Source organism: Paroedura picta, chromosome 3 (assembly GCF_049243985.1).
Source record: "Paroedura picta isolate Pp20150507F chromosome 3, Ppicta_v3.0, whole genome shotgun sequence".
NCBI lineage: Eukaryota > Metazoa > Chordata > Lepidosauria > Squamata > Gekkonidae > Paroedura > Paroedura picta.
In genome coordinates, this window is record NC_135371.1 from 134,239,440 (window position 1) to 134,266,645 (window position 27,206).

Genomic DNA, 27,206 nt, shown 5'->3' on the forward strand with positions numbered 1-27,206 from the left:
AACAAAAGTGAATAGTGTTTCAACATCCACAGTTGCTGAAATGTTATGCCGTCCCATAAATGAAAGACCCACTTCCCAAAATGCAGTGCATCCCATTTTTACTGCATGGGTGGGTATGAACCTCAACTAGCTTTTCAGCTGGCCCAAAAGGAAAAGGAGGTTGAACTCTTCAGTTGAGTTCTACTGCATATGGCTTTTTGTCCAAGTGATTCCCAGAATTCCCACCTTCTGGGGGGGGGGGTCAACCCCACCCTGCAACGCACCTACTCTGAAATTGGTGGGATCCAACTCCAGTCATATGGTGCTGGAGTAGCGATACTGCAATATATTATTTATAGCTTACCAGTAGCCAGTACTTGTATTTACATCTACAATATGCTTGGCAAGTTTAAAGGACTGACACTCCAACCTGCACCCAGTAACTGGGGCATACTGAAGGTGCTTCCAGAAGGCTGAGTCCTGGTCATGTCCTTGCACCAAAACATGCTCTTGGGGGGTTTCCTACAAGGCATAATTCTGTTGACCAGGAAAAAAGGAAACTGGTCTCCCTTTCTTAAATGAATACTTGTGATTTGGCTTTTTAAAAGATATTGTATAAACCTTGTTCAAAAAGAGTACTGGACTTTTTGCACTACACTTTTAACTTTAGGCATCCCTAGCAGAGAAATAAATATTAAGCAAAATAAAAGATACCAAGCAAGATTGCTTTTAAAGCACACACATCATGAGAACATCAGTCATGAACACTGAATTTTAACATAGAAAAATCATACACACCAGAATATTCCCCTGGGTTTGCAGCCCAAGAGAAAGCAGATTGGAGAATCCCAATTAACTAATTTTGTAGAACTGTGCACCATAAATCAAATGAAACAATCAATACACAGTATGTCTACTGCTAATAGAGAATACGCCATGGAAACATAAATATGAGTAAAGCAGCAGTCCAAGCAAACTTGTTCATATTACTTATATTCTGTGTTTCTGTGAATAAACACATGATGAAGGTAGTTCACAAGTTAAAAATGATAAAACACTATATTTTTCTTAAAAGTAATACAGAAATGCATACAAATAAAACTTATTGAGATCATTTATATGGCAGTAATTTCTATCAAGCTCAGTGAAGTGTCTGTGTAGATATGTTTAGGATAATGCTGTTAATTCTATTTGCACAAAGCGTTTTACAACCCCTCCCTCAAAAGACCTCAAACCCAACAGAATTATTAAGAGAACTGGATAATATGACAAGGGAACTTAAGATCCTCTCATACAAACAGATCTAGCTGTACCTAGGAAAACCTTACAAGAGCAGCATTGTTTACAAGTCTGCTCTACAACAGAAAATCCTCAATTAAACCCTTAATACTTTCTTCTAACGCTAAGTGTGTGTGTGGTTGGATCCAAGCTCCTAAAAGCAGAAAGAGTTAGCAGAAGCAGATCCTTCTTGCCCTGCCATTACTCTAGGAGCCCATGTCCCCTGAAAAATGGAGACTCGAGGCACCTGTGAGGGAAAAATGTTAAGCAGAGATGGGCATGGGCATCCATGATCCTTCATGGAACACTGAAATCAAGAGGTTTGTGACCCAGTATCATGAAACCATGCCCCTCACAACCACACAAATTCATATGGGTCTTTTCAGCTCAGCAGGCTCAGGGGTTTGGTGTGGGGAGGTGCTAAATAAGCCTCCAGTCTGATATGGCAAGGCTCTTCTGAGGTTCTGACCACCTGGTCCAGCATCTTCTTGGCAGCCGGCCTTTGGGGGACTAACTTCCAAGCCCTAAGCAGAGGAAGCAGCAGGCACGGCACTTCGGCTGGGTGCTTGTGAGAGGCACCAAGCTGTGGCTCCTTGAGAAGCCAGGCTAAGCCATCTCCACATGTGCTGTGTTCCATCCCGCCTGTGCACCCTCCTCTCCAAGCCAATCCTTGTGCCTCCTGTTGTGAGCCAGAGAGCACAGGTGGGTTTCTGGACAGGTGAGTGCCAGTCTGGGACAGGGGCACCTGGGAGGGAGGGAGGGAGCAGGAGGTTTAGCAGGTGCCTCACAGAAGCACCTTCTGTTGGTGGCCCAGTTAACCTTCAATGGCAGCATGTCCAGGCCTGAGGCATAGTGAGGGGTGGGGGCAGCTGGCCCACTGGCAGGCATGGCCCTAGCCAGCCCCCCTCCCCCCGGGAGCTGTGCCTGCTGCTGACTCAGGTCTCAGAGACAGAGATGGAGCTCTGCTACCAGCTCCTGTGCTCTACCATCCTGGCTGAGACTTTAGCAGCCATTAAGACCTGTTTGCCGTAGCACTTTCAGTCAGCCTTGGGGACCTATAATGCAACCTCAGGCTGCAGGAGAACCGAGGCGGAAGTTCCGTTTTACCCCTTTGTGATCCATGTGCTCTCCGTGGCAGCAGAGTTGCACCAGGACTAGGCTGCAACTAAAGGGAGAGCGGGGTGGGAGCTGATAGAGTGATGTGTCTGGTATCTTCACACAGTCCCCTCTCCTAAGTAAGAAGAGTATATCTTTCAAGCTGTTGTGGGTTGTGTGTGTGTTTAAAGACGACAAGATGCCAAGAGACTATTTAAAAGTTGCCAACTGACCAGGAAGGGAAAACAAGTCTGCCCTTGTCCTTTAAAGAGAGGGGCCTGGGTTGTTGCTGCAATTGTGACTTAATGAATGCTGGCACATTGAACTGCTGGGAAAGACAGAGGAGTAGGGGTCACTTAAGAAGTTAGCAACCTTCTTGAAAGTGCATGGACTTTGCATAAGGTCTGTCTCTGTGGTTCTGTGAGACAGAGTGGTTGGAGGGGGAAAAGGCAGATGGAGGAATGACAAGGGAATAACAGAACAAATTTAAAGTCCAGTGGCACCTTTAAGACCAACAAAGTTTGATTTAAGGTCTGAGTTTTCATGTGTATGCACACTTCCTCAGATAAAATGACATGGAATGGAAATAATCAGTTTATACTTATGGGCAAAGTGTAAACAATAAATTAACATACAGCCTAATGAAAAATGGTTAATAGATTCCAGAGATAAGTAGGAAAAAACAACAATTTGGATTTGTTTGGATTCACTTGAGATTGAATAACATCTTGGGTCCATAAAAAAGGTATCTACATTGGAGAGTAATGAGCAAATCTATAATCAATTGCTGACAGCAATTAGCTCTTGCCCTTATGTCCCCTTCCTCTCCTCTCAAGCATAGAAGCATCTTAGGGCAGGGGTAGGCAAATGCTGGCAAATGCTGGTAGAAGCAAAAGCTGTCAGGAGCTCATGGGAGGACCACAGGTTGACTACCCCTGTCTTAGAGCATCATCTGCTGTGAAGCAGAGCAGCAGTCCCCAACCTTTTTATGGTTGAGGACTGCCTCCAGGGGTGGGGAAGAGCCGGTGGCCCGGGCGCCGCACACACACATTTTCACCAGCAGGGGCACTAACGCGCATGAGTGGCAAGTCCACGCATGCATGTTTGTGTCCACTAGCATGCCTGCAGCCGCACCTGCCTCTTCCCCCCCTCTCACAGCAAGAAGCTAGCTGGGCCGCCTGGTGAGCTTCTCACTGCGGGGGGGGGAGGCAGGTGCGGCCCTGGCGGCCCATTACCAAGGCCTTCACGGCCCGGTACCGGGCCATGGACTGGGGGTTGATGACCCCCGAAGTAGAGCACAGGAAAAAGAGAAGACAGATGGAAGAGGAGCAAGACACTTTCCTTACATCTCGCCTTCATGTTGGAGGACGTTGACTGAGGTCTCATCCTTTTTTGTGGGGGAAGGGCTTTAGGGCTTGCCTTTGCAGGACATCCACAACAGTCTACAGGCTTCCTGCCTTTTCCCTTTTTTTCTTACCCCCATTCACACTGCAAAGTCTCATGCCAAAGCCAGTCATGGCTGCTTGGGGTGCCTTAGGGCATGTTTAGGGGAAGATCGCCTTTTTGGCTGGCCCCTCATGTCAACAGGGTTTGGATGTAGTTTCACCCTTTGGGGTTCTGGGAATCTCCAAGAATCCCCATAAATCAACCCATAAATTGTATCTGTGTCCATCGCCCTTTTATCGGTGCCGTCTCGTGGGGGACATGCCAGGTTTCCATGGGTCAAGATGGCACATGGAGTTGTGCCCACCCAGCCCACTTTCCCATGTTGGACAGCCCACCACCTGCGACACCTCTCAGGGATCTCCTGCTGGCTAGTACGCATCTTGTCGAAAGTGGAGCCAGGACCTCAGGAGTTTGGTTTAACTTTGGCCTCCCAACTCTACTTATCACCAATGTTGCTTTTGCTGTCCTCTTGCCCACCAGCGAGGGATGCACATGGGCCGCCTGGGATGATGGAGGACATTATTGCCATGTAGTATTATTTCCTCCTGCATTCTGTTCCTAGTTTGGGGGTGATCATACATCTTCTGCATGGGTGTAGTCTCTGACTCCACTGTTGAAGTCTTGGGAAGCAGTTCTGTATTGAGGGGGAGTGTTCTGCCAGACTTAAAATTGGAATATGGAAGAGGTGTGTGGGTGGCTACCCCCTCTAAAGGTATGATATAGGGAAGTGGGTAACCACCACCCAGGGGCAAAGGCGAGAGAGGTGGCTCACATCCAGAAATCATGTCCACAATGAGAGGGGTGGCTTCACAGTGAATTTCACATCTCTAGCACACTGGGAAACAGCCCACTGCATAATGAACCCAACAAATTGAACTAGTCCATAAACATGATAGGGTTTGTGTCAGTTCGGGGTTCAAGGTTTATGACACCACCACCCCAACCCACGAACCCCCACAAGCCTCCATTTTTCAGGTTTGTGCCCACCCGTAGTGTCAAGTGCATGGGGGTTGCAGTAAGAATTGGAAATTTCTTCAAATCTTCTCAAGAAGGCCTCCTGTTTCTCAGCAGCAGCATTTCAGAGAACACAGTGGGGCACTGAGAAGAAGCTATGCTTCAAACATCTCCCATTCTCTCACAGGATGCCTTCTGGACAGTGGGAATGTTTATGAAAACATCGCCATCACTAGTCACATCCCTTTCCACTAGGCTGTCCCACTGCCTCATCTGCATCTTTACCTCAGCCCATTACCCACTTCGTCCCTTCAGTTCCAAGCAGGCTATAATCTATTCCTCTGGTCATGTTGATAAGATTAGTAGCAGGAGTCATAATGCACCAATACCCACCCTTCATCCATTTACTTCCCCTATGCTGAGAATGGGCACTGGTAAAAGGGATCATAGAATCATAGAGTTGTAAGGAACCTCCAGGGCCATCTAGTCCAACCCCCTGAAAAATGTAAGAACACACAACTACCTGCCCACCCACAGTGACCCCGATTTCATGTCAAAATGATCCCCCCCAGCAGTGTTGTTGTGAAAGCCACTGTTGCAGGAGGTGTCATTCCCACATGACATTGCCAGCAAGGAGGAGGCATTTAGGCTCTCTCACAGGTGGGACATTACAGGTATCCTAAATACATTTTCTACTGTCCTCTCCTGTTCAGCTTCCAGACTGTGCTCCTCCAGCCTACATGAGCAAAAAGAAGAAGGAGCAGCCAGACTAGCTTTTGAGATATAAAATATTACTACAGAGAACAAGTATTTTACTCAACAATGTCATAAGAAGGCAAAATTAAAACCATGCAAAGCAAATTCTAAATCCTCTGAAAAAATATGAAATTGCCATAATGAAGTCAGATGCACAGTTGCTAAATGGCTTATAGACAGGAAATACAGTCAACAAAGTGATTTACAGTAGGGATTATTACCATTCAGCTGTACCTTTTCTGCCAATATGTGATTTCCTTTTAATTAATATAATAAGGCTGCATTTAGTAGTTTCTCTTCAGACTCTAAGAGTAAAACTACAAATGATGATACATAACAATCTTGTTCAGGACTAGGTTGCTGGGATGGAGTTAACACACACAGAGACCATTGTACCAATCAAAATCCAGTACCCATCCCTGTCCTGGCTACTTGTACCTTTTTTCCAGGCAAGGAAAAAGCAACCTGTAGGTACCATTTCTGATTGAGGGAAACAGCACAAGGGAGGGAAGCTCTCTCACGCACATATATAGTGTCTTCCCCAGTGTAATCCAGACATTCCCCACCCCCGGCTGTTTTTAGGGCCAAATTCTTGTTATTAGCTGTATTTGCTGCCAATTTATCAATGTATCTAATTCTTGGCACTGCCAAATCTACAGATACTTAAATCTGGAGAATAGAGCTGTGAATGGACAAGACAGATATTTCTACAAACCTAAAAAACACCCCAGGTTTGCAGAAAAATCTAAAAAAAAATGTTTAAACCCAACAAGGGGGTTAAAACTCCCAGATGATAAAAAGATACACCAGTAGCTTTTATTTTATTTTACGTTATTTACAGTCTGCTTCTCTTATTTAGACTCAAGTTGGATTACACAGAGTAAGTCACTACAATCAGCAGGAAAGGGCAGTTAACAAACCATGCAATTAAGATTAGGGTTGAAGAACCAATCAGAAATAAAAAGCATAATGGAAACAAAGCATAAGTATTACCATGACACATTAATGATGCAAAAATCAGTTAGCAGGGTCCTAATTTAAGAAAGCTGTACACAGTAGTATATGACATGTTTCCTAATAATTTAGCCCAATAACTCTGTAAAACATTTAATACAGTGTACTTCCATTAAAAAGCTCTCTTGAATAATTCAGTTTTGCATTGTTTGCAGAAACCCAGAAAAGTGAGAGCTTTCCTGACTTTCTCATGCAGGCCGTTCCATAAAGTGGGGTCACAGTGGAGAAGGCATGTGTATGGGCAGATGCTGATTTTGCCCATTTGTAGGTTGGTAAGAGACCCTGCTGCAGTGACTGAAGCTGTCATGACAGAGTGGGAGAAGCGGTCTCACAGATATGAGGGTCCAAGTCCATTATGGGTTTTGTAATACCTTAAATTGAGCCCATTAACTGAGGCTGTGAACTGAGTGCAGGATGAGAGTAATATGAGTCCTCCATCTAGCTCCCAATAATAGCTGAGCAGCAACATTCTGTACCAAGTGGAGTTTCTATACATTACAGTGCACTCCATTAGCCTAATCTTGATGTTATGGTGACATGGAGCCATAGGGCCATATCAAGGTAAGGGGCCATTTCTGAGCTAAGCTGAGTTGGAAAAGGCCTTTTTTGCAACAGCATTAATATTCAGGGTTTAGTTTCAATTTAATTTGAGTCCAATGACACCTTTAAAACCAACAAAGATTTATTCAGGGTGTGAGCTTTTGTGTGCATGCTATAATAGATGCTAGGGGTTAGTTGCTAGCAGCCAGGATGGGGAAGGATCCAGAGCACAAGTAGTGGTTTTCAATGATACCTGGATTTTGTTGATATCCATCATAGAAACTCGGACAAAATGATCCATAAACAGACCTGGCAGTGTATTTGTCTTGTCTTCTGGTGTGCCTGTTACAACTGACATCCATATCAGAGCATGTTTTGATATATCAGCAAAAAAATCCTGGCAAATGTATCACAGATAATCTCTGTTCCTGAGACAATGAAGCCTCACATTTTTGCCAGAAGTTGATGAGTGGACTTGAACAGTTGAGATGGTCTTGAGCTAGCTGATGCTATAGTAGCAAAGTAGTAACAGTTCCACTGACAGAAACCAAGCCTGGAATGCTGGCAAATGATGGGGGGCAGTGCCTATTTCAGAACTGTTTTGGTTGTTGAGGGAGGATTTATCAGTGCCTGGTAGCAACCACTGGACAAGTTGATAGGTGACTTGCAGTACTCCTCTAAAGCCAGCTACTCACTAGTATTCAACTGCAGCTATTCCATAAAAAGTCAGTGTTGTAGAGTGGTTAAGAGTTTCAAGCAAGGATCAAATCCCCACTCTGTCATGGAAACTTGCTGAGTGACCTTGGGTCAGTCATACACTCGCAGACACTCTCAAACGCTACACCATCACAGGGTTGTCAGGGAGATAAAATGGGGAGGGGGAGCTGCTTAGGGTTTCCATTGTGAAGAAAGGCAGGATATAAATGTAGTGCATGTTTATTAAATATAGCTGAACATGAGAGTGACAGATAAAATGTAGATCAGCGGGTGGGTAGGAAGGACAAAATAAAGCAAGGAAATACTGGGAATATGGGCGCTACGAGGAATAGGGAAAAAAGGAAATAGAGTGGGAAGGGGGATACAAGACAAAATGAAGTTACAGGGTGGAGCATGATAGATTTCAATGGAACCACAGCTAAAAAAAGAAAAGCTTTTATTATTATGTTTTGTGGCTGGTTTTGGATAATACTGTGAGATGAGCCTATGAGTGTATTCCTGTGCACAGTGAACACACAATACAGGAAAGTGGGTGTTCAGTGCCCATACCTGCTGCTGCCACCAAGTCATTCTACTGCATTGCTCCTGGCAACTCTACACTTCCCTGACTCAACAGAATTGAATGCTAAGTGGGGGAGAAAGCTCCAGAAGAGGTAGATGCACGACACAAATCCAACACAACAGCATATCAAATGGTACACTGGGACAGAGCTCATCCAACTAGCACATACATGGGTTGCACAGTTCAAACACGCACAAAAAGAACTATGTCAACTGGCACTTGATAAAATCCCAGTAATTGCTCAAATTCTGGCAGCCAGCCCATATTTGTGATTTTTTGACATTAAAAGTTCAAGCAGCTGTCTCAGTTTAAAAAACGACGACGCAGGGTTGTTGTTGTTTTCTAATTCTTCAGAAGGCAACTATGTTGATACAGCAAATTCTGGATTACTGACCCATCTCCTGATTTAGGACTAAATGCTATTGATCACCAATGGTAGAATGGCCATTAGATACTGGAAAATTCCTAGATGGCTACTACCCTCATTCATGACATCAGCTTGTAAAGTATAATTTGTTTAAACTTTAAAAGAAAGAGGAAAAATGAGGCCCTTTGTGTTGTTTATTATTTATTTGTTTGGATTTTTTAATACTGGCCTTCCATACGGCTCTGGGCGGTGTACATAGAATGTTGTAAAAATAGTTACATAGAACATTATAACTATCTGTCAGATAACAATCATACTATAACATAGCATGTTATAAGAGTAATGGCCATGAGAGCTTCATTCACAAGCTCAAGTTAGAAAAACTTGATTGCCCCAAATTGTTTCCAGAGCATATTGGCAAAATGGCCCACCATTTGCTTGACAGCAACTGCCTGATAATTATATATACAAAATGCTGTATCAGCCATCTTATAACACTAGTTGGAGCAGCACCTAACATATTTTTCTTTGCCACCCAGCAAGCCTTTTGATTTTGATTTTATACATGAGTGCATTCCTCACAATCATTTAACCACTGAGGAAGACCCCTCAGGGTCAAAATGCGTTTGGTCCATTCTATGTTGGTCTATTTCATGTGCAGTTAAGAAATGTGATGTTTTTAAATTATGATGACTAAGTTTTAATATGTTGAATTAGTGCACTGTATGTAATAAATATTTGAAAAAAATGTAAATTATTTTTGCAACTCAACCTTGCAACTCCTAACTTTTCTGGTTGTGTTCTGGTTTCCCTTTTTGGTTTTGCATCATATGATTAATTGAGGATACAGGATAGAGACCTATGCTTTCCTTAAAAAACAGCAGCTTGAGTTGTTATATGCTTCCTCTATTGTTTTGTGTAGATTAGTGATTCTGGGAGTGGCTTCAGAGCGCTCCATGACACGACTCTTGTCTAGACCCAAACTATCCACCAAACAGCTTGAACAAAGTGGTAGGCACATTTTAGTATATAATGATTGTTTTCATCCTCATCACAAAACCATTTGTAAGGAACTCAAAAGGTCACAGTCAAATTTAATCATCTTACTTCAATACTTCTTAAAGTGTAATTTCAATGCTTAAAAGCCATGAAGCAATCTTTATGGTTCTTAAATTTCCATTAATTTTACTATTTATCTTCAATAGGAGTTTCTGAAACTTACCCAGCAAGTCAGCTCCTTCATCCACATCCCCAATCAGACCAGAGCCAGCAGAAGACAATTCTTCAAAGAGTGATTCTGTATTACGATCAAATGCTTTGTTTTCTATGCCTTTGGTAGGAGTGCTGTGCAACAGAATTGCAATTTAAAGAGTAAAGTTTTTTTTTAAAGCTTCTAGTGTTTGGCTGATTTGAACATCATCTATGTAGACCCAGGTTAAACCCAACCTCAGCAGATCTTGGAGGCTAAGCGGGGTCAGCCCTGGTATTTGGATGGGAGACCACCCAGGACATCCACAGTTCCAAAGGCAAATGACCTCTCAATGTCTCTTGCCTTGAAAACCTTATAGGGTTGCCATAAGTCAGCTGTGACATGAAAACAGTTTCCACCATCTCATGTAGATCTAAATCTGTTTAATAAGCAGATGAATGAATTTTCATTTATTGCCAACAGCTCTGAAGTCTAGATCCAGTAAAAATATAGTACAATTTTCCTCTTCAATCTACCCATGAATTTCTCCAACTAACTCATCCATAAACTTCCTAACCACTCCATCCATCTGACAACATATGTTCTTGTATATAATGTTGCATATTTATCTTGCAGCTCCTACAGAACTGCACACCTCAGTGTATGCAAAGCTGAAGGTCATATTCACATTGGTCATATTCATCACACAGAGGTGCATACCTAGTCTTCTATTCCTGCCTCTGATCCTTTTCTATACTTACCTAGCCCATCTCATTTCCCTTTTTCCTCAACACCAACTTGGTTCATCTTATCCTCTTTTCCTCCCCTCCTCTCCCTATCCTCTGCATATCTAAGGTGTACAGTCCTTCACTCTGGGCCAGATTGGATGCACAGAGTTTGTCACACTGCCCTCACCTTTCTGAGTGACAATGAATAAAATGCTTGAACCTTCTTGTTATCTTGTGGAGGCAGTACAGGATGCATTCAAACTGTTTCTGACTTTCCTAAGCACCCTATGTAAAATGGTTTTGTGGCTGTCTGAATCACTTAGGGGCTGCAGGGGCATTTGCTCTAATCAAAGATCTTTATAAATTTACTGTTTTTCTAAATTCTTCACTGGCTAAAAGACAGTACCTTGAACCTTTATATCCACTAAGGTCTTTATCCATATCCAGCTCTGGAGTGGATTCAATGATTGCCTGAACTTCAGATTTGTCTTCATTTTCATTAGAACCTTGAGAAGAAAGTAGTAAATATAAATTAACAGGAAGGGAGAAAAATGCTTATGAAACTTGATATGTCGCATATACATTCTAACTAACTTTGGGACTTGTGGATTTTACAAGGAATTAGAAGTATTGATAAACTTTTTCCCTTCCTAGTGTCTGCTAATGGCCTATCACATATCGGTTATATTCTGCAATCCATAACTGCCAGGATCAGGTATTTCCCTTGTTTCCCTCCCCTCAGTGGCTTTTTACAACCCTGAGAAAGGTGATACTATAAGAACTGAGAACCATGTAGGTAATCATCATATGGTTGTTGCAGTGGGAAGAGGCAAATTCCCATTCTCGTCCATTTTGCTCCAGCGCAGCTGTGCTTACGTAAGAGGAAGGAACAGAGATTTTGCCCCCTTCTCTTTCCCAACCCACATGATTAGCAGTCCAGTTTTCTGATGGGGGGAGGGGAAGGAGGTCTGAATCCACCAGTGATTTTCACAGATTGTAGGATGAATCCAAAGGCTACAGATTAATTTGATAAACTGATTGGTTTCAGTATGATGGATCTTGCCAAATGGCAAAAATTTCCTTAGTATATTCTTCCTGGGCTTTCCTATGCTTAAAAGAAAGTTATAATGGCTTTTCCCTATGCTGCAAAAACCCAACACAGAATTTGGTTTCAGATAGAACTTCTTCAATGTTTGAAGTGGCTGGCCCCAAGACAATTCACTGGTAGTTTCCATCGACATTCCTCAGGCAATAAAAAAATACCAACAATACCATGATGCCACATGCAACATGGAAGTAAGTTGCATGGAAGCCAATTAAATACCCTGTAAGTTATTAACTACTTATTAGCAAAGCCTGTTTTGAAATGGGCTGTAGAAAGGGGGGAGCGGTGAACAGTGAGAGGGATCCTGCAGAGCAGGACAGGCCAAGTGGCGAGCTGGGCCACCCATAACAAAGCCAATTTTGAGACTCGGCAGTAGAAAAGTGGGGAGGGGGGAGGGGGGAGAGTAGGAGGGCTCCTGCAGAGCAGGAAAGCCCATGCGGAGAGCTGGGCTGTCCGCAGCAAAGCCCATTTTGAGACTGGGCTATAGAACGGGGGGAGGGCAGAGGGCAGGGGGGCTTCTACAGAACTGCAATAAAGTGACAGCAAAGCAAGCTTTATTTGGTTCTATGCAAGGGACTTAGCACTACATTGCTGGCTGTGCACATCACAAAGAGTTAAGAAACCCTCCCCTCTGCCAGCAGCAAGAAAGCAGACTGTACCACTCTGCTTTATTCTGGTTCAAGGCACACTGGATAGGTTGGCCACTTCGAGAGCCCCTTTTCCTTCCCAAAGCAATGAGGGAGGAAGGCTTCCTGACAGCTGGGACAGAGAGGGCTCTCTCCCTTCAGGCGTGGGAGCGCAGCAGGCCAACAATGGGGGCCGGTGCTGGGAGGGCCAGTGCTGCATGGAGTGCAGTTAGCCAGCCTCCTGTGTTCCCCAGCAAACAGGAAGACTTGGAACATGGTGGGCCAGTCGGGTGAGGTCAGCCGCCTGGGCCAGAACTGTGGCCACGGTACAGCACAGTCAGCCTACTCCCTTATTTCCCCGGCTCAAATTCTGCCTGCTCTTCTTCCTCCTGGCACATGGCCAGAAGTGGGTGGGGAAGACCCACAATTGGCCCTCTCTCTATTGGGGGCATGCCTCACACTGACCGTTTATGCACTGGGAACTTTGCTGCCCCAGCTCCCATGCAGGAGCACAAATTGGGGGCAGATGAGGCACACCAGGCCAAATGCTCCCCCGGGTGGGTGAAAGAAGAGGTGGGGCAATTTGCCCTGACTAAAACTCTAGCCTGCAGCCTGGCATGAAACCTCCAGTGCGTAAACGGTCACTGAGGGTCAATTGGTTTGGAACATTCAACACATCATTGGAAGGACAGCCTTGTTTAGGCTATGATGATGTGTATTTCAGATCAAAGTGCTATCTCTTCAGAGAGCAGTATTTCACCGGTGCATGGATTTTTATATATACATTTAATCTAATATATGCTGGATTAAGAAACCCTAGCCAATTCTGTTTTTACAATGTGCGTAATGTTTTCGACATGAAGGTGTTTCCTATGTTATAACTGCATACTATTTAAGAAGTCCTAAATATTAACTGATATATAGTCTTCTAAATCTCAGTCAGCTGTCAATTTTATTAACACAATAAATTTGGATTTAAATTTTTTAACCAAATCTTAACTGTAGCCACACAACCATTTCAGGAACTTACCAATGGATACATTTCTTGTTTCTTGAGCTACCTGTACTTCAATGTGTTTACTTATGTCCAATTTCATGTTCTCTCTCTCCACAAGTCCTTCATTGTCTTCATTAAGGGGAGTTTCAGCAGGTGCAAGTGCATTTGAAGCAGCAGTTAATATTGGCGTAGTAGATTTTGAACCTGCTTGGCTATCAGAAAGCTCATCCTAAAAGACAGAGAATTTTGCAATAATTACAGAATTTTATGACACTCCTGGATGGATATTTAAGCCAGTTAATAGTCACAAATGCCTATTACTACCAGAGCATATGGAAGGAGTAATTCCATATGCTAGACACCCTCTTTTGCCAAAGGAGAATCTCATGTTCATAGAAATGAGATGCGATGTAAGTCATTTTTACTCTTGAAGTAATAGTACTCACATAAATAAAACTGGTGCGGTGTCATTGACAGTGTTTGAATGACCCAGCAGATCCAAGTTCAAATCCTCACTCATGGTCAAACCAAATAAGAATTCTTTACATAGCGGGGGTGGGGTCGATTCATATTGAGTTTGTGGCATGAAGAAAGTGCTTTTTGAAAGTTCCTCCTCCTCCCCCCTGCCCACATATACAGATGTCCCAGCATGAAACACTGATAGAGTTATTATTTGTCCCACTAAGAAAACACACAGATACTGAAACTCATATATTTGCCCCAAGAGAGAAAAATCGCAGCACTATGGGTAATTTCAGGATGACATATTACCAGAAATAGTTAATACCCCCCATGTCATGGGCTCAACCTGAATGGGGACTACATGTATCTATTATTCCAAGGAATAAACAAACCGCTGAGAGATCCCACTTTCATGTCCAGTTGGCCCTTGGCCATAATGTTCAGTAGGCAACTGTGAACTTCCTTTCTCAATGCAATTTACCTCTGAGCTAATGGGAGAGTCAAACAGAATCAGAAGGAAGGAAGGATCAAAATGTATTATTATATATAACTCCTGCAAGTAACAATATGAATGTGTCAACCAGAAAATCAACTGGTTTTCAGACAATCTAGAGCCAAATGATGACATCTTACAAGGGATCCCTCCCTCACTCTGAATAATCTTATACCTCTCCCTTACTCTGAATAGCGCTCAAGGAGCCCTTCTGCTCTCTCTCTACCTTTCTACAACTTGTTTTGAAAACAGGCTTCCCTCCTAGTATGGGAATATATGGAACACATTTACAAATTATTCTAGGCACATCCATGTGTTTCTTCACAACACAAGCTTTTTTTCTTTCTTTCTGCATAATCATCTATTTATGCTATAAATGGAACAAAGGACCAAAACATACTGGCTAGGGAATAAAGAACCAAACATTATGAGAAGCTGCCAACATTGAAAGCCATATTAGAGGCAACAGGGGCATCCGTGATGATTTATATCTACATGTCCCCTGTTCGCATCTACAAATGGACTTACAAAAAGTTTGTGTGAACAAATGTAGCTAACATCCCTACCCCGACCTGCCTGTGTTCAGTTACTTGAAGCACCATTCTCACTCTACCGGATTTCTGGTGTCAGAGCTAGAGAAGAAAAATGCCTGCAGTGATGAAGCATGCTAAGGCAAGAGATGGAAAAGGGTTCAGCAGGTCTCCCTCAGGTGCACCTTTTCCTACCAAAAAAATAGACTTTCAGCACTCTCTTCTTCAGAGATTATCAGGGCAAACATATTTCTAGGAAGGGGCAGCCAATAACAACATCAACATGGATCCCATTATGTCTAACGTGACACAGCTTGTAAGTGGAGATCCAGAAATTAGTCTGATCTGACTATCGTTCACTAATGAAATTTCAACCTTGTGTACAACTGGAAGAAACCTCATCACAATCGAAATGGATAGCAATATAATCAATAACTGAATGTTGAACAAAAATGGTTCATCTTTTTACATTTAAAAAACTTTTAATTATAACTCACACAAAGCATTTGTCAGTCTGTTGCCTTACAGGGCTAAAATCACTCTTGAAAGTCAGTTTCACTAAAATGAATGAAACAAATATTTTCTTAAGGCCAGCTAACATTTCTGAATTTCTTGGTGTACTTGCCTCTATGGGCATATTTAGCATGGAAGATGAGCATGAACCACATGGAGGGTGAGCAAGTAGTGAAGGATCACTGAATGGTTAACCCTGGCTGGCTGCACTAACCTACTTGCGTGGATGTTGCTGTGCTTTCTGCAGCAGCTTCAGTCACTGGAATCACCAAGTTGCACAGCAGAGTTCATATCAACTTTTCCTCACATGTACATGATTGCATGGAAAAATTCAGCAAAAAACCATGCTACACACATTTCCAAATTACACACAAATGCAAACCTGCAACCTAGAAGTCCTTTTCAAATGGGAGAAAAATTTCATGAGATGGAAATGCAGTAAAAAGGCCACCCTCCGGTTTTCTGCTCCCCACTGTCTTGTCCAGAAATAAGCTTTTCCTTCTCAAAAAGGGCTGCCCAGCTACTGCCATATATATCGGCCTGTAATGGGTAGCTCAGCCATTAAGAATCTATGCTAGATGCATCTGTATTCTAATTCTGAACTGGACATTTCAATGTAATTTATTAGACTCGCTTCCTTACTTTAAACATCTCCATTTTAGTAATCTCAGAAACAAATTAATTACAAAAGCAAAGCAAACTGGAGAGCATTCAGGGGAAATGAAGTGTGCAATATCAAAAAAATAACTAGAAGCCAGTCAATTCCCAATGCTTCAGCAAGAACTTATTTTGCTACTTCCAAGGAAAAAAGGGAACTAATGGCACAATATCTAGAGTTAAGTAATCAAAGTAGGGCTTTTACTCAGGTGAGGTGTTTAGTTTTGCCTAAAGCTGTGCTGAAGGGACATTGTAAGAAAACACCTTTCTTTCAAAGATATTGCCTTTGCAACAGCAGTTTGACAGAGACAAGTGAACATGTCTTATTCTGCTGTCCCATTTATAATGCTATTAGATTAAAAGTTAAAGTAAAGGTATCCCCTGTGCAAGCACCTAGTCATGTCTGAACCTTGGGGTGATGCTCTCTAGCGTTTTCTTAGCAGACTCAATACAGGGTGGTTTGCCATTCCCTTCCCTAGTCATTACCATTTTACCCCCCAGCAAGCTGGGTACTCATTTGACCGACCTCGGAAGGATGGAAGGCTGAGTCAACCTTGAGCCGGCTGCTGGGATCAAACTCCCAGCCTCATGGTCACAGCTTCAGACAGCATGTCGGCTGCCTAACCACCCTGCGCCACAAGAGGCCTTATGCTATTAGATTAGATGTAATCTAATTCAACTGGTATTAGACAACTACCTAAGATTCACCTCAAAAGAAAAGATCAAGTTTTTGCTCCAAGATGAAAGTACACAAGTAACTTTTCTTACAGCCAAATTCTGCGCCTCTGCTATAAATTATGTAGCATTTTTGTAAAGCAGAAGGCACCTGTATTATTCAATCTGAATATTGTAATTTAGTCAATGGAATTTAATGCTCATCATAAATATTGACTTTTAATGTTTTAAAGTTCTAAAGTTTTACTGGTGGTGGATTTCAAACCTCATTTTTCTGTATTACATTCCTTTACTGTAAACCACCGTTATTTATGTGTGCATGAAACTTTGGCCTAAACAACCGTAAATAAATTGATTGACTAAAGGCACAATATGTAGAAGACAGCTGAATTTTTAAGAGGGCTGTAAGAAGCTCTAGAATGTTCACTGACTGATATGAACAGCTGTTTCGGGGGGGGACCAAAGAACTAGCTAAAACTCACTTTACTGCCTGCACACATTTCTTGCAGTATTGTTACACACTCTTTAGAAATGAACAGAATATGATTAAATTGCTGAAGCAGAACTGGTCAGCTATAAAATTCAATTGATAAGCATAATAGGTCTCAATATTAAACATCAGAGTTTTTCAGAATATTTGCTAATAATAAAGCAATACTCAGAAGTGGTACTTCAAATATAAACTTTTATACTGATCAGAGGCTAGACAGTCTTTATTTAAGGCAACTCTATAAGGTGCAATATAAAAAATCTTCTCAAAACAATTCAGCACCCTGCAGCAACCTGAAGCAACATTGTTTTTACAAAGCAAATTCAGTTCAGAAAAAAAGCCTCAAAAGAGACTAAGAGCAAGCTATAAGTGACAGTGCCAAGTCAAATTCATGTGATATGTCAGCAATAGGGTTACTCAACATGGGTTCAAGGCAGGAGTTGTTGAATCATCATCTTCCCAAGGACTTTCTATCCTCAATACTGTAATCCTTCCTTTCAAGTTAGATATTCTGCTAAACAGCTAAACAATATAGGAGGTCATGAAGTGAGGAGTGAAAGGAGGACCACTTGACGAATAACAGTCACAGGAAGGTGCAACTCTGTTTTCACGGTTGTGGCTTCTGTGCAGTCCCTCACTGGACACTAGAAGATTGGCAAGTGAAGGAGATGAGCATGAAGCTCTCCAAAGCAGAGACCACAAAGGACCACCTTCCCAATAGTTGTTTAGCATCCCATATTAACCTTCACCCAGAACTGTCTTATAAAGGAACAGGGAGCTCTCTACAAGTATTCTTGTAGATATACACAGAAACATGGCAAAACAAAGAGCTGTGGTACAAATGGCAATGAACAGCTATGTGCTCAAGACACTGTGAGATAACCTGTACCAACCCACAAGCATGGATTTATTTTTTTATTATTTACCAAACACATTTATTGATTTCCCTTATCAGGCCCCTTTTAGGCCACCGCTCCCAGCCTGTTGGCTCACGGCAGCTAACAACATTTTAAAAATTTTAAAAATAAAAACATCAAACTCCACAATCTCATCTTCAGATAGTTACAGATGATTCCTCCCCATCAGACTCCCCAATCTACAATTAGTCTCCAAGACTGATGGTTTATTAGGGTTTTTTGGGGGGAGGAACCCCCCCCAATGGAGGAGCAAGATCTTCCATCAGCCTGGCCTTGAGCAAAAGCCTTGCAGAAGAGCTCTGTCTGTATGGTACTGTATTGTAAGAGCTCTGACAGGGCCCTTAGTTCTTCCAGGAGCTCATTCTATCAGGCAGGGGCCAGGACCAAGAATGCCCTGGCCTTGGTCGAGGCCAGGCAAACTGCCCGTGAGCCCAGGATCACCAACCTATTCAAACCCACAGAGCAAAGAGCCCTGCGGGAGGCATAGGGAGAAAGACAGTCCCTAAGGTACACTGGGCCCAGGCCATGTATAGTCTTAAAGGTTGTGGTGGTGTTTTCATTGATGTTCTTCTTTTGGGGGAAGACGATGAGAGGTATCCAAGTTGCAGCAAGGGAGGCCCATATGTTGGTTGCTCATTTGTCTGAACAGGCCTCAACCATAAGCCTGGCAGAGGAACTCTGGCCCTGGCCCTGGCCCTGCTTGAGGCTAGTTGGACTTCTTTTGGGCTGGGGAACTATCAGATAGTTTGCGGGATAGTTCCCCTCTGGGGAACATATTCAGATAGGCAGTCCCTTAGATACAACTGGCCTGGACCAAGTATAGCCTTATAGGTTAAAACCAATACTTTGAAGCAAACCCAGAACTTCACTGGAAGCCAATATAGCTGCCGCAATACCGGTCTTATGTGTACCCTCCATGGTGCATAGCAGCATTTTGGACCAGGTGTAATTTCCAGATTAGGGTCAAAGGTAGGCCAGTGTAGAATAGCGATCCCCAACCTGTGGGCCGCGGACCACATGTGGTCCGTCAACTAATTGGAGGTGGATCCCAAAGGACGCCTTCTCCCCCCCCCCCGGCCCTTTACAACACACTTCGGGTTTCATTGTCTCCCATCACTCCCAGATGGGACTATCTCGTTGCAGAGAAACAAGCTCAGGGTTCCCATTGATTTCTCATTGTCATGAGTTAAAATTTCCATGAAAATAAAATGTTCCTTATATTCATTGTTCTGGCGTGTCTGTATCATATTTTGAAGGGATGTTTAAACATTACCATAGCGATCAGAGAGCGTCAGGGCAGTGGTTGAGAGTAGAGGAGTAAACTACTCCCCCCCACAGGGCCTCAATAAAATTGTCAAGCGTTGAGTGGTCCCCGGTAATAAAAAGGTTGGGAACCACTGGTGTAGAGCATAGATTGTATGAGGATACTGACCAATCCTTCATGGAGGTAAAAAAAAAAATCAAACAAGGGGTTATATCTCCATTTTGCAACATCTTTAGAAATCCAGTAAAAAAGAGGAAAGTAGAGAGAGCCTGAGTTCAACCAGTGGCCAAAACATAATCCTGTATTCCTTTCTGTCATCTCATTTAGATAAACCTTTCACTTATTAAAGCAAATGAAAGGTCTCTCCGGATTTCATCATTGCCTATGTTAGCAGTCTTTTAGAGTTACTCTCAGTTAATATCTTATTCTCTTGATTCTCTCCTTCAGCTTCCTTTTGACCAGTCCATGCATTTGTGCAAAATCTATTATTCTGAAATCAAATGTGACTGATTGGTACTTTCTGATCAACTTTCTGAACAATAGTACTGCAGTTATCACTTGCAACTGGTCCAGTAATATTTCTGTATCACACCACAATCACATCCCTGATCACCATTCCCTGTACTTGGATCCGTGACCAATTGTTAAAATGCATGGTCATTTATGGTGCTCAGAAACCTTGTCGGTATGGCATGATCTGAACACACATTTGCCCAATCAATCTGAGGGCAGTTGTAATCAATCATTATTACAATTTTAGGACAATCTATTATAATTCATTGACCTGCCTTCACAGAATGCCTCAGGAAAGCACCTCTGGAAGATGTTTTTAGCTACCCTATTTAGTTCACATGCCCTTGCATGTTTATTTCTCCTACCCCACAAAAAATCTCAGCAATGCAGCTGAGTACTTCTTTTCTATTTCATCTCTTTATTAATGAAGATTCACAAAGAGAGAAAACTGCAGTCCAGAACTCACCCATGCAGGGGAATAAAAACTTGGCTTTGTGCAAACATTTCTCAGCTTCTGTATTCCAACTGCATCCATGAAAGAATGCAGAACACAGACCACTGACTTTAGCAAACAAAAAGCTTCCAACAAATGGTCTGACTGCCAAGGAGAAAAAAGAACCAAGGAAACCTAAGCAGTTAGCTAGAATAACTGAACAAAGAAAGGGTCTAACCCAGTTGCATAATTAACATTCTACTGATTAGAATTGTTGCATTGCTGTTTTTATCCATGTATAATTTTTAAACATCATTTATTGACTTCTATGTAATCAGGAATGTGTATAATCCCACTCAGGATTCTGGGTTCTCCTACTCACCCCTATTTCCCAAGAAGGAACAGCCATGTAGATCAACAGAATGCAAGAGCAGAAGATTTACAACTCCATAATATTTTTCTTGGGATTATGCTATTTCTCCTGTTTGGGGTTGGGGAAGGAAAACCTCTTCTATATTATTGAACAGGAGGGTATTTATACAAAAGAGGTTTATAACGTTTTTGTACTGTTGCATTTCATAATGTAATTATTAAATTTGCATATACTTGCTCTTCCTAGCCAATTACCTTTCACAACTTCGCCTGATTTATTACAATACAAGTCAATACCCATTTTAAAGTTTTGGAGCATCTACACTATATTCTCTGAGAAGTATAATAATTATACATTTTATTTCATCATGTAAGCAGACTGCAAATAACTCTCTCACCTCTCTTTAAAACTGTGGTGCAGGAAACAGAAGAATAGTGGGAGAATGTCTTCAATATACTGTTGGTTTTGTTAAATTTACTTCACAATATTTTTCATCTGAGTGCATTTCGATATTCAGCTACACAATTCCCTAGACAGAGCCCAAAAGATATCCCTCCACAAGATAATCCTAATTTATGCTACCCAAACAATGTACCACAGTTTAAATGATCACCTCTTTTTTCATTTGCTTAGTGGACAGTTTTTTTAATTTCCGCATAGGATTTTTCAAGGCAAGTGACATTCAGAGATATTTTGCCATTGTCTGCCTCTGCACAGCAATCATACTATATAGTTGCTATATACCTCAAGCTATATAGTTGATTCTATTATTTAAGTTTTGAAGTGTCTAAAATTTTTAACAGTGAAAGAAACTGAGTTTTCACTATGGACGTTAGTAAGTCATTTAAGCCCTGCTTGTTTGTACAACTTAGGGGGAAAAGGAAAAGACCTTAATTGTCTTTAGACATGCTATGCTACTGATATCAAATCTGTCTGAAAAATGTCAGGCACAATTTATATTCCTTTACAAGAAAGAAACTTTATATACATATATACATACATATGTATGTATATGTACATACACACACACATACACACAGTATTTTTCTTTATACTATTTTTTTAATTTAGCTTTTTAAACTAAGTTTGGATATTGTTTTTACCCCATCAACATTTGTTTTTCCCATATAAAAAAACAAAATGACAACTCTAATCACACTGATAGTCCAGCAGAAAAATGTAACCACTTAGTCAATTCATAACAATACGCATATAAAAAGCTGTATACCACTAGAAAACAAAAAGAAGAAAGTTTCCCTAGAAAGCCAGAAGTTAGGGTTTGTGCTTCCCACAATCCCAAGTGCCACCTCAGACCCATTCAAGACTCAGAACAGAAAATACTCACCTGCAGCTTACCTGGGAGAGACTCACATTTAAAAGAGTAAAAACTAAAAACAAAAATTGGGGGAAATAGGTATCATCTATAAATGATGTTATCCCAAGAATTATTTTTTTAAACTGCTCATAATTAGAAAATGCCCTCTAAACCACTAACTCACCTTTAGGCTGGTGTGAGAGCGGGGCTGGCTTAGATCATGGAACTTCCAATTGTCTGACCCAGGAGTTTCCACGGCTCCTCTCTGAGTGTCAGGTGTAAGAAGTGCATCTCCTGGAGGTAGTGGAAAGAGGCCCAGTGATATAGGACGTTCCTTTTTGCTGGGGGAAAAAATTATTTGTATCAGTTTCTTATACTGCATCTACTTTTGAATCACAAAACTAGCGCAAGTAACAAAAATTAAAATATATTTATTTGCAAAGCTGTTTTCTTATATGATTTACTTTAAAACAGAGATGTGGGGTGTAAATTTTCACAGTGCTTTTTTCTTTTTGCAGGAAAATTTCCATTTCTAAAGTTTTATTGTTTGATGAAATTAACAACAATAAACACATGCCATTGCCATTAAGAGAAGCTAGGCCATTTCAGAGTTACAATTAACATTTAGGTGATCATCCCTGTGAATTTGTGAGACAGTATATGTATACTTTATTGATTTGTAAACACAGGGAGGGGCACAATTATATATAATAATCCAGATTCTGTTCCCCTGTCTCTTCAGTTTAAATCAAAACCAAAGCTAAATTATGTGTGCCCTTTCATGTGGTAGAAAGGATATGATCACCAACCTGATGTGAAATTAAGGAGCACAAGTGATGTGATGTGTGTTGGACAGTGAAACCCAGGTGAAACCCCAATGTCCTCCATGGAACAGAGTTAAAATTTTGTTGAAATAGCTACATAGGCAACTACATATCCATCCATAGCTTACATAATACATAGTTCTTCGGGTGTGCTAAAATTAGTTTATCAACCGTTTTCAGGGTTTTTTTTTCTTCAAGTTAAATAATGTAAGGGACTAAAATCTTTATTTCCCTTATATTTTTGCAAATATGATATCAATACTTCCCATATAACCGTTTAATTATAATATCAGTCACATTATTTTTCCTCAAATTAAATGTTCTAATTCAAGTTTTGTTGCAACTGAGATATAAAATTAACATGGGGCACTTTTAAAACTATATCAAATAAATCAGAATAAACATACTAAATCCAATTATATACTATTGAGGCCACCGTCAAATTTTCTAATTCATACTTTTCCAGAAAACCTACATCACTGGTTTAAACTGATCTGGTGTGTGCCTTTTGCAGGGAACTGTTTGTATTCCAACAATGTCCACTGTCAGCAGTTAGAACTACAAAAACCTGAAGCCCTCATTTGTAGCTATGTTGTGGCATGAAGAAAACAGCCAAGGCAAAGACTTATTTCAGATGTACATAAGCAAAAAAATGAGTCAGAAATGAGTCAGAAAAAGAGACAACAAATGGTGAATGATATAGAACAAATGCATATCCTATGTCCTTTACTATTTGTTGCTTTTTACAACAAAATAGAGAAACAGACAAATACTTTAGACTGACACATTATAGAACAGAAAACTTTTATCATTTGGAGAGCAGGGATTAAGATAAGACTTCAAAGAAACCATACACGTACTTTCTATATACCATAGTATGTGCACATTGTGCAATAATTTGTAAAACAGCATGTTTAAACCACATGTATTCAATACTAATGTTGCTACAGTAAAAGTGCCCCATGCTAACATCTCAGGCTAGACCTGGCCGCCTGGAGGGATCAGTGGTTATTAGCATCTTTCCCAGTATCACAATGCCAGAACAATGCCTCTTGTCCTGAAAGCAAATGCTATGAACTGTATTGCTTTTCTGACACCTCAGCACCTGTAAGACTTGTCAAAATAACTAGCATGAACCATCTTGCATACATGCAGTGATGTATGTAGCCTGTACATACAGGAGGGCACAAAAGCAAGCTTTTAACATTCACATACCTGCCTCTACCCTGCAATAACCTTTAATAAATTCCTACAGTGTTGCAACCATCAACTTTCTGGGCTTCCCCAACTCTGCTGTGGTTTTGCCAGATCTCGAAAGTGTGGGTTTTCACACCTCCCTGCCAATATCTGGGATCACTCCCCTTCCGCCAAGAAGATACTTCTTATTTTAAAAGAGGTATCCCAACTAGTGATAATTTTTCAATGACAAAGTGTCTGCCAGTGGCAAGGGGGATGGCAGATGGGAGAGGTAAGCACCAAGTAATTCTCCACGTGGAAGCACTGTTGAGGTGAATGCAGTCACAGCATCAGTCAGATCAGAATAGGGAATCATGCATGTGCAGAAGCAACCCTAGTTTCTTACATAATAACAATAAGTGGAGGTATCCTTGAATCAAAGAATATGTTTAAAAATACACATAAATAATGGGGAAAACTTAGCATAACTTCCATAGGTTTTTTTGGGGGGGAGAACGACTTGAAATCACAAGAAAAAGAAAAGTAAAACAAGCAATGTATAGGCTAAGTACTCATGACAGGATAATCATAAACCAGGCAACTGTCCTGCATAGTGCAGGGGGTAGGACTAGATGACCCAGAAGGTCCCTTCCAACTCTATTATTCTATGATACTAACTATGATTCTATGATTCTCAACTAGTGGCTGAGGCAGAAGTGGCATGTTTAGAGCATTTTCCCATCAGCTCTACACTGCCTTTTGAGGGGGGGGAGAAAATATTTTCTCTGAAAAAGATAAACTCAGAGGGAATGGAAAAAGAACAATGTTTGGATCACACCCAGCAAGTGAATAAATCATTATACGTTCCCTGTACAAGGGCTACTTTGACTGGAAAGACCGCCAGATTAAGTGGCAAGTTAACTTGTCTCTTCCCCATATTTTAAAAAATATGTATATGAAACAAAAACACATATTTAAAAGCATCTTTGAGTCTGGAAGATGTCACAACTGAAATTACACCACTGATTAAACACAAGGTCATACAACACTAATTCACTTAAGTGAAGGCTAATCGTGCACTACTACAATACTACAACTATGGAGCCATGCAGTCACGTTCTTCATACTTCAGAGAAATTTGTATGAACAGAATTTCTCTGACCCTACTTAATCTAAATCCTTTAAAAATTCCTTACATATTATCCATAGCACCCTTAACTTTTTATATTAAAAGGGATAAAAAGTTTACTAGAAGGCAGTATGGATTCTTGCAAATTGTTGGTTTTGAGTGAACAGATGTTAACTCAGAGAAGTTATTTGAATTTGTTTTAAAATTCTGAATTTTCCATCATCACTGAAGTTACTCTAATTGGATTGAGTTTTTACATGGGACCCACATCAGTGCTGCTTGCATCACACAGTCTCTGTTCTTGTGCTAAGAGGTCCTAAGGACCAACCGGAAGACCCCATGCTGCGGCTCCTCCTCATTCCAACACTGACTCACAAGCTTGGTCTTCAGAGTGTAATGGACTGTGCCTACTGAGCACATGTAAGATAAACTTTTGAAGATAGGCAACGTATTTCACTTTTATTCAACAAGAACCCAAAGTTTAAAATGGCCTGCTACGCTGCTCCCTATTACATAATCCACAATGAAAAAATCAATACCAGTGGACTTTATAAATTATAAAAACTTGCACTCTGTTTAAAGAACATATGCCAACTCTGCCTTAACATATTATGCAAAAGGAAACTGCCTAACACATCAAATATTAAGCTTTAAAATATAACAGAACTTCTCAGAAAGCCATACTACAGTTCTGACCACAGTTTGGCTGAGAATCTCTTACAATGAACATAAATGGCAAATAGATGGAATGAAAGGAGCTATAACAGAGTTTAATAGAGGTGTTTAAATATATTTTCCTCACCTGAAATACTTAAAATAAATTTGCATTCCAACTATTAATTTTTACAAAAATATCCCCTACAAAGAGTCAATTATACTATTTTGCCTTTGAAAGGCTATTTCGGTATCAAATTCTGCAGAATCCTCTGGATTTTTTTTTTAAGGCAGATTGAATAAATGAAAGGCCTCTGCAACCGGGCTATCCAGAATTAGTCAAGTACCTGACAATACAGTGAATGTAAATCTAGGTCCACAATGTTTTCCCATAGCTTTTTATGCCGTTTATACAAGGTATAGTAATGCAAAGGCTAACCCTGTTCTTGAAAACATAATTGACTTTGTTACCATCTCAACAAAAGCACAAAGAAAATGGCATTTTCTGTTTTCAGTGCACAGTGCAAGGACTCACACAGCCTATGGATGCTAAGTTTAAATAAGGATTTTAAATCAGCACTGAAGAGATCGCCATCCCACTACCTCCTCTCCCAAGAAGACAGAAATAACAGGGAGCCAAAGAACAAAGAATACAGCTGGCAGAAGATCCGTGGCCCGAGTACCTGAGAATCCTTGGTAAGTTCTGCGTCAGAGCTGGCACGCCAGTGGATATAGAAAAGTGCACAAGCAGCAAAACAGAGAGAGACACTAAAATAGCTGAATTAATGACCACCGCCCCGCCAACGAAGCCAAACACAAATAGCAGCATGCATCCAGGACTCATGGCGCTGCACTGGCATGGTGAAATGCAGGAACCAAGGCTACACAGGGGACAAGGGAGTATCTTTGTAGTGAGAGTCTGTCATTCAGCCGCTGCCACAAAAACAATGCCATCGGCAGCAGCTTTCCAATCTCTTCCGCAGCAGCTCCAAAGGCAATGACATCACCCCGTTCTCCTCCCCCACCTAACAAGGGAAAAAAGCCACACAGCGCTGCTTCTCTTCTCCCCGGCATCTAGGCAGCAACCTACAGGCACAAGCAAGCTGGCAAGCGGCTTTCCCCTCCCCGCCACTTCAAAGCTCTACAGCTCAGCTCTGGTTCATTGGATGGGAAGATCCGACATCTACATAATGTAGTCACAAAGCTCTCTTAGAGAAGCTGTCTCAGGAACATGTGGACAAAAGTACAAATCATGCAAATGTAATTCAATTATTTCAAGTCCTTTAGCAGGAAACCTTTTCATTGCTGCTTTTGTGCTGGTTTGGGTGACAAAAGGAGAAAACCTGCCTTACCAGAGATGTAAGAAGATATACTCAAACTTATAGTAGCAGTGGATAATCTCAGCCAGGCCTCCCATTACGTCCACAGCGTAACC

General features: G+C 41.4%; 1 protein-coding gene and 1 long non-coding RNA gene across 7 annotated transcripts in view; one reads left to right on the forward strand and one right to left on the reverse strand.

The window, feature by feature from the left end:
• SPAG9 (sperm associated antigen 9) overlaps positions 1-27,206 on the reverse strand; it is a 116,514-nt gene that overhangs the window by 53,146 nt on the left and 36,162 nt on the right. For 4 of the 6 annotated variants that reach the window (XR_013229439.1, XM_077327984.1, XM_077327985.1 and 1 more), the window contains exons 5-8: positions 22,173-22,329; positions 13,387-13,582; positions 11,032-11,131; positions 9,931-10,052 (exon numbers count right to left, since the gene is read on the reverse strand). Coding sequence is in view for 5 of the 6 variants with exons in the window: in XM_077327984.1 (XP_077184099.1) it covers positions 9,931-10,052; positions 11,032-11,131; positions 13,387-13,582; positions 22,173-22,329 (575 nt within the window). In the remaining variant the exon portion in view is untranslated. Of the gene's footprint in view, positions 1-9,930; positions 10,053-11,031; positions 11,132-13,386; positions 13,583-22,172; positions 22,330-26,454; positions 26,832-27,206 lie in introns of those variants that run through there. The other 2 variants (XM_077327988.1, XM_077327987.1) reach the window with 1 other exon arrangement.
• LOC143832900 (uncharacterized) lies at positions 2,426-10,098 on the forward strand. Its single transcript, XR_013229443.1, has 2 exons — positions 2,426-2,492; positions 9,914-10,098. It is a non-coding gene; the product is annotated as an uncharacterized LOC143832900 (long non-coding RNA).